Below are 12151 nucleotides of genomic sequence, written 5' to 3' on the forward strand. Positions count from 1 at the left end.
AATACCATCATTGTTTAAAACTTTGCAAACAATGTGTTCAAATGTGACTTATATTTGAGACTCTGGAGTGTCAAAAGACAGATTTTCATTTTATGATCTTACCCCAACTTCAAGAAAAGTTGATGGAGCTTAGAGCATGCACTCGCATGACTACACACGTGTGGACTTCTGGGAACAAAAAAAATAGAAGATACTGTCCAGTTAGTAATTAAGCCAATTGCTAAAGCTTCTAAGAGGCCCAGTCATGATCTAAGATGCCCCTTTTGTAGGTTCTGTGCTTGCAGTTTCATCCTGCAGCATGCTGAGTGCCTCCACTATGGTGTTGGAGAACCTAAACTGTGAAAGTATTCATAAATCTCTTGAAGGTTATTGTCGGTAAGAATTGAGGACACTCACATACTCCCAGAGGATACTCACATAGCAGGATTCATCATCTTACAGAATCAGTATCTGAGGCTGTAAGTGGGACAGTGTTGTCTGTGATGGCTGTAAAACCTAACAGTGGCACTGAATTATACAAGGGAGTTATATTTACTTCTTAAAAGGAAAGAGACAAATATCTGTTGTGATTATTGGTTGTGTTTCCTGGTAACCAGTTCCTTAACTGTTATGCAGTGTTTTGATTGATTATTTTCTCCTATGATTGTGTAACAAATGAGGTGAACTCTACATTTTCCTTTTTCTTATAGCCATAGGTTATAAAAGAGATGAGGGTAACATATATCCGCTATTAGGGTTGTGCAACCAGACCACACTACAGATAACTTTCTCATCATAGGCACTGTCCCTAACACTTCAAAGGAAATTAGAGCTGCCTGTGTTTAATCTTCAGGACTAATTGAGTAGTGCTGTGTGAGGTTTGCAGCTGGGGATTCTTTATTGATTATCTTCAGCACTGAAGCATAAGATTTGATTATCATTTTCCTTGCCCTATCTGGTTTTGTTTAAATTATTTTTAATATTGTTCAATTAGCTAATTATCTTCTCTCAGGCGACCCACAGCACTTATACCTTTGCTTCCTGAATTTCATGGAGTAAGTACATATCAAATACAGAGGCATTTTCTTTCTGTGGATACTTTCTCTCTCCTTTCCTGGTTGCTGTTCTGTAGGCCAGAGATGATGAAGTGACTCAGATGCGCCTTGAAATTGCAAAGCTGACCAAACTAAGAGATGTTCTCCAGAATAAGCTGCGTGTTGCAGAGGAGCAAAACGTTGATGCAGGACATCAGAGAAACACCCTAAAAAATCAAATATCTGGACTGGAGAGAGGTAGGTGCCTAACTGATGTATGGATCTGTCATCTGATTTGTAATTTATTCATTCAGGGTACATCATCCTGTTAGGAATATTCTCCTTTAGTGTCTAGTATGAGACTGTATAAATGACAGTTGGAATCTACAGCAGCATTTTTAAAACCTTGTAAGGTTACAGAACTTTCATAATGTAGCATATATGCTTTATATAGGTGGGAAAATTCAACAGACATAACTGAGCTTTGTGATGTGCCAATTTGTGCCATGTCAAATAGCGACTCATCCCCAATGCACCTTCATCACTCCTGCACTGATCTGTGAGAGAGAAGAAGCAATCTCAGAGTTTACTGAAATCAGACATGGTTAGGATACATTTTTTTCCCTGCTTTGATTCTGCTAAATAGTTACAGCCTGGAAATGAATGTGTCCAAGCAAGCTGTTAAACTTAGTTCTGGCACGTTTAGGACTTCAGTGGTCAGCGTGGATACAAGAGCTGTCCAAGTATTGACTTTGACTTGCTAGCAGATCTGGAAAACTTTAAGAAGGAACTTTCAACATTTTTGCCAAATTGAAGTTTTGGAAGAAAATTCATTGGGTCTAACAAAACATTTTGTTTAACTTTAAAAAACAACTTTTGGGGTATTTTTGAATATTTAAAACCATTTACTTTTTTTTTAACTTTAAAATACAAATAAATTTAAAATAAAATAGGCTTTGAAATAAAAATAGACACATTTTCAATGTGGTTTTCAGCAAACACAGTTTTATGATTTTTTTTCTAAAATAATATTATGAAGTTGGCAAAACATTTGAGTTGATGAGGCTTCACTTTTGGGGTGAGAGAAAAACCCTTTGCTAGAAACTTCATCTAGTTCAAGTTGACATATACTGGCATAAATGCCTCTCCCTGCTCTCCCTTGTTTCTAGCTTGTGTCCTGAAGACACTGCATGTATATGGATCTTTCCATATAACTGTATTTATGGAAAGTTGTGTCTGTTTTTCACGCCTCTCTGTGAGGGTGGAAGAGCTTTCCCACAAGCATTTTGCTAGTACTGCTTAAGGTCATACTCTGTACTAGAAGGGAGAGAGGAACTTAGGAAATTCAGATCTGTATTGGAATGCCTGAGAATGACTACTAATAAAATGTTTTTTCTCAATATTTGACCTATCTTAGCACTCCAATGTACTGCATTTCCTGAGTTGCACTGTTAGTGCAGCAGGTTTTAATTAATTTTAAAATATGGTGAGAACACATCTCTTCAAATTTTAATATCTTTTTAATAGTATATGTCCAGTGTTAACCTTGACCCATAGCAAGTAGTTTTAACTCCATTGAAGCCAGTAGAATCTCACTGCTTCAAAGCAGAACTGGATTTCACATAGATGGATTAGAATAATTCTGAAAGTCACTGTTTTGAAAGTGCCGCAGTTTTTGGGTGCTCAGACTGAAGCTTCTTAAAAGGCTCTGATTTTCAGCGTGCTCCGTGATTTCTGAAAAGACAACTTTTTTGTGGTATCTTGGTTTAAACACTAAAATACAGTAAGTACTCATACCATTAATTACTGTGCCTGAGTCCTTCTAAGTTCTTCTAAGTACTCAAATAAGTATTAAGGACGTTAGCAGAGGTTGCAAAACCTGGTCATAGCTAATCGAACTGTTCATGTAATGTTAAGGCTTTTTAAAAAGTCCCCTAAATTGTTTCTGCATTTTTAGCAGCTGTACAGTTTGAACCCAGGATTTATTCTCTTTCCTCCTTTTCTCTAGAGCTGGAGGCTGCCAAAAAGCAGGCAGACATTGACAAGAAAGCTATAGATGAGCTTGTGAGGGAAAGGGATATGCTAAGCAAGGTAAGCTTCCATTCATAATGCTGATAAACAAATCTCATTGCTTGGGAATGAAATGCCTGTAGTTTAAACGCTCACCACGACACGGGAATGTTGTAGAATAAGTAACGTTAAGTAAAGCATTTTTTCCTTAAGTAGATGCTTACACTGCTTCATTTCTGTGCATAGAAATAGGGTTTGTACCCATAAACACACAAAAGATTTCTAAATTTTAACATTTAAACTGTCAGGGAGGTCAAACATGCTACATGTGTTCACCTTTATTGCAAATCTGTTATTTGATATCCAAAGAGTTTGTTACATCTGTGCTTTTATACTCTGTAGCATATGGAGTTTAATATTAACCTAGACAAACTAAGTCTTTGCTAGTAAAAGAACAAACCAAAATGTCAAGGCACCATGTAGCAGTTTGGCAGGCTGTGTTAATACTAATCCTGCTTTTAGGTCCATTTCTCATACTGATCATTTTCCATCAGCCCAAGGTTCTTGTACTGTAGGATAGCATCTCATGTTTATGGGCATTCCTGAAGTGTAATCTAGTAAATTCAATGCTAGAAGATGATTTCTGAGGTGCTTTACTTGGTATAAACTCACCGTCCTGTGTCTTCACTGTAGCAGAGGCTCAGTTTTGGCAGGTAACAAATACCTGTTTTGTATAGGGGAAGAAATTTCATAGTGGAACCAGGAGGCTGATTTTGTGAAGATGATATCTTGGTGTTTTCTGGGTTATCTTTATGCATAATTTTAAATGAAGCTTGGTTAATTTACAGTTTGAACGTGCTATTTAGAACATGAGAAGGAAGGGTATTCAGCTTTATTTATTTTACTGGCTATTGGCATGCTTTACAATCTAAATGCCTTAAAGCTGGTAAGGTTTTTCCAGTCATTAGTTATATCCACTTATAAACAATTCTATCCATTTTTTTATAATGCAGACACTAGTGTTTTAACTTCAAATCAGAAAAAGCACTATTTAGCAGCTCTGTTAGAGATTTTTTTAAAAATCAGATTTGAGGCTCAAGTATTTCAACTGAACAAATTAGATAAGGGTTAATAACATTGGGAAGTCATAATCCACTTAGACAATGGCAAGTTTTTGTCATAGTGGTGGTGGTGTTGCCTTTTCAGCTCAAGAGTCATTATTTTGTGTTCCCTCTAGAACTTGGTCAAGGCTACCAGCGCAACTCAGAAGCAGGTAAATTTGGTGAAGCTCCATGAGCAGTCGAAGAACAACTTGGAAGAAGAAATCCAAAATTATAAGAATGAAGCTCAGAAACAAAGGAAGATTATTTACCAATTGGAGAAGGAGAGAGATTGTTTCATCAATGAAACCAGTGAGCTCAAACAGAAGGTAGGACCAGCTTTTTATGAAAGTGATTCTTTCCTGTCTTACTGGCAAAACTGAAAGTAACAAAATGAGTATTCATTTCTTAATGTGCCAGTGGTCTTCACACAGTTTACAAAGATTTCGTCTTGCATAAGGCCCACTACTGTTTCAGGTCTCTCTGGGTGTGTAGTCTATGAGAGACTTGGAGTGCAGCCATGTATTTCTCTTATTCAGTGATCATTTGGGAAATGAGACTAAGGCCTCTGACTTCTTACACCTGAGTCCCACAACTTAAACTCTTGTACGCAGTTGGAAATTACTCTTTGATTGTTCTGTCTTATCTGCAGAAGACCTTATCTTGCATACTACTGGTGTCCTCAAATTGAATCCAGTGAGAACTGACAGTGCTCAGCATCTTTGTAGGAGACTTAGCATTTTGAAGGATTACTCCCAGTATGTGAAAACACCTGAACATGTGCAAGCTGGTCTGTAAAACAGAGGTTTTCCAGGAACAGCTGCAGAGAAATGCTGCATAAAATTTGTGATGTCTGCTGCCCTTTATTATGTACAACTTTACACCTGATGGTGTACTCAGGAACATGGTTGCAACACGTTCCATTAATTGCTGAAGATCACATTGAAGGGCCCTCCAAGAAGCTCATTGATTTACTGAGATTAGCCTTCAAGCTGTTTCAACCCACAAGTTATTTGCTGACTTTTCCCTTTAAAATTATCCTTTCCAACTTCATGTGATCAGGGGCTTGTAAATAATTTTTTGAACGGTATATGATCCCTCGTCTGGAATGCCTTTTGTCATTTCCTTGGAATAATATTCCACAAAAGTGAGGTTTGTCTTTGTTGCAAAGTCCTATTTTGCATCTTTCCCTCATAGTGCATTTCTAACAGTATAGATATGAGTTAAAAACATTGTAAACTAGGGCCAAGGAGTCATTCATAACACTCTGAACTACAAGGCTGTTGCTTTCAATTCTGATTAGGGTTGCTCACAATATTTTGAGGGTGAAAATGACAAACGTTTGCTTATATACTTTTTCTTTTTTTCTCCTGCTACTTTGGGTGCAAATTTTCTGTCACTTCTTATAATGCAGAGCCTCAGTAAATGGGTTATGGCACTTGAGCTGTTTGTATACTGATGCCTGCATTGTGATTGTAAGTTTCTGAAGAGCTGGCAGGCTTCTGTGCTTCACTAAAGGGACAATTCATGACTCAGCTTGCAGATGAAGAGCAGCAGGAGCAGTTCTGAGCACAGGGGTATGTGAGACAATAGTCTTGTCCGTGCAGAGGTTCCCTACATGAGGCTATTGATTGTTTGGAAGTATAATACAGGACAAAACACAGGATAGAAGGAAGACATAGGATCGGGATTATTATAGCCACTAGATAATATTTAGATTCACTGTTTGACCTATGCAGATGGGTAACTTGGGAAACTATGGCAAAACTACAGGGGCTGTTTCACAGCTGGTTGGGAATGAGCTATGATGGTCAGTAATCATATGGCCAGTCAGTGCTTTTCTGTCACCTTTTACCATCAAGCTGGCTCTGAAGGAGCTCGCTGCACACCTTCCGAATTGTGTAAGAGCTGGTAAAAAGCCAAACCCATCTAAGTCCAAAGGTTTCTTGGAACTCCTGCAAGGCAGACAGAGCCATGCTGTCTCTGAAAGCTGTCTGGTTATTTACAGCAGGACAGAATCCATCCAGCTGCAGAATTCCTCTTTCAAAATAATAATTTACTACTGAGTAACTGATGAGCAGAGTCAGCAAAGTTATATCCACAACAGTAAAAGATTTTAGTGGTGAGAATTCATGCTAGACTCACTTTTCTAATTATTGGCCTGGCTGATATTGGCAGGCTCATTTGCACCATTTTTAAGCCAGTGTCACTTGTTGAATAGTCTTACTTCTAGATTAGACAGCACAAATGAGAAAAAAATCAGGCTCTTTGCTCTTTGTTGTGTAGCCTGTATTACTGAGCTACAAATGTTAGTAGAATATTTCTTTTTTGAACTTAAATTCTTAGCTTATGAAATCTCAGTTTCCCTGTGGAAAGTTTAGGCTGCTGAAAAGGAAGCAGTGAAGTATACTCTTTAGTCTCACCTGAAGGATTCCCTGACTGTGCCTTATGGAAGCCATTTACAATGTTAATTTTAGAGTTTAACAACATATCCAGGGAAATTTTAAAAAAAAAAAATTTCCTTTTTTAAATTCACATAATCTTTTGGAAACCCTAATGCTCAACAGGCGTATCATTAAAACCATGGCAGCACTTCTTGGAGTGGTTAAAGGTAAGCAAATAAGGACAGCGCCATTACTGAAGTCTTGGGTAGGTCCACTGAACTAAACAGGTTACCAACAGTAGATGAAAGTTAAGTGTACAGGTAAAAACATCTATGAGGGTACTGAAGAAAACTATGAATATCTAATACTTTCAACTTAGCTTTGGCCCCTCATTACCAAATCTGAGAGGTCTAGTGTGCTGTCAACTAAATCAGAATTGAGGATGCTTATTCTCCCACAGGGCTCTGTTGGGAAACATTGCATGTATCTTTTCTGTATTTATAAGGGAGGATTATTTGGTTTAATCATACCTGAAAAAGCAGACTCAGCATCCAGCCTGTAAGCACAACTCAGAAACAGTCCACAAGCTTATTGTATTATATTGTATCAAAACCAAGTAAAACACAAATGCAGTGACCTACTTCCAAATCTTGCTCCAGCCTATGATCACCATAATGCAGATAGAAAACATGCCTTATTGACTTTTTCTCCCTGCTGTTACTATTGGCGGGTTGTTTTAACAGAAAAGGAAAAGGCAGGAGTAGGTTATAAACTGGGACTGTGTTTTTGTGTTGCACTGTAAGCAGTTCCTGGGATCCTCTGCATTCAGCTACAAATGTGCTGGAATTGTATTTGTGCTGCTGTAATAAAATTTTCTATATTTAGCTATCCCCTGTCTTCAAAGTTGGTTGGAGGTACCTGGTAGAATGATTAATTAAGCCCCTGCCCCATAGTTAGACCTCAGAAGGCTTTACTGCTAAGCAAGGGACAACATTGTCGACCGCAAACTTTGCAGTTATTGACTATTTGTCATAAACATTTTTTTATTCTTCTGCTTTGACATATGAACATAAATCTTAGCTCGAACAGCTACCTTCAGAAACAGAGTCAGGAGAACTGGGTATGAAATGCAGTTGTAAATGGATTTTGTCCATGTGATTCCTTAGCTTTTTCTTTAATGCTTGATCTTTTCTCCAGTTTTAAGGGTGGCATTGTTTTCTCCCCCAGGCAGTGAACCTGAAAAATTGTGTTCCTGATGTGTGTACTCCTTAGCTTTCTTTTTATTTCTTTTAATCTTCTTTCTTTGTAATGCTGGATTCTGTTTGAATATTGCTTGTTAGTGCTCCTTGGTTTTCAACTTTGTACAGCAGGAGGAAGGTTCTTACCTTTAAAAACATAATTAGGAAAACCCATCTTAATGATTAGCAACTGTTTGTATTTTTGGTCCTTTAACATAGTAATTCTTATATATTTTTATGGTGGTAACTCTTTAATAAAAGTGCCTATAAAACTTTGTATTTTTGTTTATTGATACTGCATGTGATCATCTTCTCTCTACAGTCTACAATACACTATTCTCTCTTCACATCATTATTTCTAATCCTTCACACAAGCGACTAATGGTGTTTACCTGCTTATTTAGATCAAGTGTAAGTTACATTAACTGACTTCCTTATTATTGTAACTATATATCAACAGTTTGTGATCATTAACAGTTTGTAATGATGTGTTCATGAAAAAAAGTTGGGTTGTTAGAATAAGGAGTACATACAGGGCTTCTTGGAAAAACATGTGTGTTTTAATTAATCTTGTCACACAGCTGACATCCAAAACAATATACAAAGTCTAGCTTTGCTCTGTAAATAACCTAAGGCTATTCTTGGTGAAAGCTGCTTATGTTCATTTTATTGAACCCCCTCAGCAGCAATATTTTCAGTAGCTTGTTTTAAAATTAAATATGTGCACATCTATAAGTTTTAGTTTTGAACAAAACCTAGGTATCAGATTAAAGTAAAATGTTGTCCCACATAAGCAATCCAGAAAGGTTAAACTTGTACTTGGGCTGAAGTGATTTTTGGCTGTAGCTAAAACTTATTATCACAGGGATTTGAACTTGTCATCTTAGAGGAAAATCACAAACTCTGCCCCATCCTTATAATCTTATGACGGTGGTTTAATCATGTTCACTTCCTTCTTTCTGCTACAGGTCATCCAGCACCTGAAAGATATTGAAATACGGGAAATGAAGATCTGTGACTATGAAAAGAAAATAGAAGAGTCTGCGATTAAATTAAAACAGCAACAAAACCGTTGTGAAGCTGTGAGAACAGAGAGGAACCTGTACAGTAAAAATCTGATTGATGCTAAGGTAGAAGGATATGTTATTCCTTGTGTTTCTCTCTCTACTCTTTTTTTTCCCTCATCTAATTTTAATTTGTTAAAAGGAAGGCTCACTGGATAAATGGCAGAACAGGTTTCTTCATTCCTGTGTGTTTTGGGGAAATGGGTGTTTTAGGTCCCTGACATCTTATCTGGACAGTTTGTGTTTGGACTGGAAATAGGAGTCCACAGCCATCCTGTGGCAATATCCCTGCTTCAAACCACACATAAAATCACAGTACACTGGTGCTACGGAATCATAAAACCCTATCAGAGAAGAAACTTCTTCCTTTCTGTCCTGGTTCCACTCTTATTCCTCTATGAGTTGTCCACATGTCTGGGAAATAGGGCATAAGGGGAATAAGATTGCCTCCTTAGCCCTGAATGCATATGCACATTACTGTGAGTCATGATTTAGAAAGCAGAGGGAACACTTTTCCAGCTGAAGTGGAATTTTCTGACAGAACTTAAAGCTTCCACCTCACTTGTTCCTTTCAGGGAGTGTCATTTGCCTCAGATAATGATTCTCTCCATTCATATCTCTTCCTTGGGGATCTCACTAACAATACTAGAGGAAGAGAACAGATCACTTAAGGATACTTTCTGTTATTCTGATGTAAAGGTCTAAAATACTACTCAAATTCTATTGCAATTGGCAGAGATTGGAACCTTGGATAGCTGTGATTTACAGCCTTGGATTATTTCGGAATATGGATTTATGACATAAACATATATAGTTTATTACAAATTTATACTCTGGTTTGAATAGGTAGGTGTTTTGCTTGAGAAGCAGATGGGAATGAACTGTCCAAGTTCATATCCAACTGTGTGCTGAATTTGGTTAAGAATGAACCATTTTGCCATTTATGTGGGATGCTTTACTTGACCTTTGTCTGCCACTCATCAGTGGATACAGTGTTGGGATTCTCGCAGCTCCCAAACAATCTTTCAGGAGAAATAAGGGTGAAAATTTGCAACAGTGTTTATCTATTTATTTATTTATTTATTTATTTATTTATTATTTATTTATTTATTATAAAACTTAAATTTGCTCACTTATAAAGAGTTGGCATCTATGTGCTAAGTTGCAAAATGAAGCAATGAGTTAATCAGCCTTTTGAGTTTTTGAATGTTATATGGTAGTATACACAATGTTGTTCACAGTTACAGTTGTTAGAGGCTGGTATTTAGACTTTAATACCTTACTTGCCTTACCATAAAACTTTTTTAGCAAGTCCTATGTGAGAAGGTAGCTGACCCCCAAAAATCTTTTGGCTAAGGCAATATTATGTGTAGCACTGAAGAAATAGCTATGAAAGAAAAAGAAAAAAGAAAGAGGGTTGTGTTAAAAATTATGGTAAATTCTTTCTCCCTCTGGGAAGTAAAACAAATTTGCACAAGCTTGTTTAGTTAAAGCTAAATATAAGTATTTTTGCATTGCTTAATGTGGAAAGATCCCCTGTTGCCCACCTTTCTAGTGGTCTCCAGAGTACCATAATGTTCACCTCAGTAAAATCTCTTGAAAAGACATGCTTGCAGGCCATTAATATTGGATAAATATCTGATGCATTCATTCTTGGGGTTTCTTTTGGTGTTAGGAGCTCATTTGTTTAAGCAAGTTGATTAGGAGACCTATTTGCAAAAATTATGTGTCCTTACTGTTCTTCATTAAATGCAGAATTAGGAATGTATTTGGGTATATGTCTGGGCACCACATTTTAAATCTCTTTCATCTTTTACAATATTGAAGAGATTTATAGGCTATTTAGCAACCACAGCTTTTAATACGACTTTTGCATTCACAGGAGTGACTGAACATGCAAACTGGTGGGTCTAATGGCATATTGCTACCCTTATTTCTGGTTCATTTGATTTGCCAAATAAGTGTGGAATCCACGGATTTATTTTTGAAGGGCTGTCAGACTACTAATCAGTACTTTCTCATACTGTTTGTGAAAACTGCCACGACTTAAGATCTTGCTTAACTATGTTAAGCATTTCATGCAAGAAAACATCACTCATTTGTCAAGTAAGTCCACACCTATGGTGGACGGTGCTGACAGAGCTCTAAGCTGCCCTGGTTTTGTACTGAAACAGAATGTATTCACATGAAAGGTTATGATGCCTTCTCTGTGAGGTAGCAGCCTCTGGCAGGGGAGTAATAGGTTCTAAAATGACTTTCATTAGATTCGGAAGAGCATGTCTACTCTAAAAATGCATTTATTAGCTTCCATTTCATGTCACAACATGTGCTGCCACTGCAGTGAGTTGAAACAGTTTCTTAATTTCGTACAGGCAGGCACCTCTGTGCTGTGGGTAGAAGTATTCCTAGTGACCTGATCTCTCTGCAGTGCTAGCAGGCTTTTTGCTCTGTGTTTTGAGCTTAAAATATATGCTAAATATTCTCATACCAGGGACTTCTCAACCTCTCAGCACACTCTTTTTCCCCTTGCACCTATGTGCAAGGTAGCACATAGGCAAAATGGAGATAAGCATTTCCCATACTCCCTTGCAGGCACACAGGTATCTTACTTGTGGGTACCTTCGTCTAGACAAAACAAATATTTGTGCCCAACTGCATGCAACCTTATTGAAAAATACATTACTAGAAGCATAACAACAGATGGATAGGATCAGAAAAGTGGTGTCTTGTGGTAGGTACAACAGATCTCTCAAGCACTGTGGCTACATTTTCCAACATCAAAACAGCCTGAACTCCCAATCACAAACTTACTCTTTTTTGATCCCTCTCTGTGATCACACTTCCTGTGTTATTAGGATGAGGCAGCAGAAATGAAGAAGAAGCTGAAAACTGTGACGCATCAGGTGGATCAGCTGAAAGAGGAGATCACAAACAAAGAAGCAGCCCTTGTGCAAGCGCATCTAGAACATCAGCGAACAGAGAAAGAAAAGGAATCATTGAAAGTAAGAGCCTTTACATATACACCTTCTTACAAAGGATGGTTTTCATGATTTCACAGACTGCATTACGTTCCTGGTCTGTCATAGCTGTTTTGCTGTATTTTAATAAAGTATTCTGTAATTGAAGCACAAGATCTCAGTACTCTTTAGAGGTATTAGTTACACAAATCTTCCCCGTATCTGACAAATTTAACCTCTGCCTATAATTATAATCAGAAAGGTCCTGGATTGTCTGTAGGAAGCTTTAAATTTTTTGGTGACAGAACATTTTTACTAAAAAGTTCAATTTTCCATGCAGAAATGTGGATTTTGGGGATAGTTTGATTCCAGCAAACTTTTTAAT

General features: G+C 37.4%; 1 protein-coding gene across 1 annotated transcript in view; it reads left to right on the forward strand.

Annotated features, from left to right (window-relative positions):
* The window catches only part of CFAP58 (cilia and flagella associated protein 58), a 60624-nt gene that overhangs the window by 16265 nt on the left and 32208 nt on the right, over nucleotides 1–12151 (forward strand). Inside the window, exons 8-12 of the mRNA XM_064464478.1 lie at nucleotides 1112–1271; nucleotides 3022–3104; nucleotides 4261–4452; nucleotides 8714–8875; nucleotides 11665–11811. Of these exons, the coding sequence (XP_064320548.1) occupies nucleotides 1112–1271; nucleotides 3022–3104; nucleotides 4261–4452; nucleotides 8714–8875; nucleotides 11665–11811 (744 nt within the window). The remainder of the gene's footprint in view (nucleotides 1–1111; nucleotides 1272–3021; nucleotides 3105–4260; nucleotides 4453–8713; nucleotides 8876–11664; nucleotides 11812–12151) is intronic.

Source organism: Phalacrocorax carbo, chromosome 12, assembly GCF_963921805.1.
Source record: "Phalacrocorax carbo chromosome 12, bPhaCar2.1, whole genome shotgun sequence".
NCBI classification, from domain to species: Eukaryota; Metazoa; Chordata; class Aves; order Suliformes; family Phalacrocoracidae; genus Phalacrocorax; species Phalacrocorax carbo.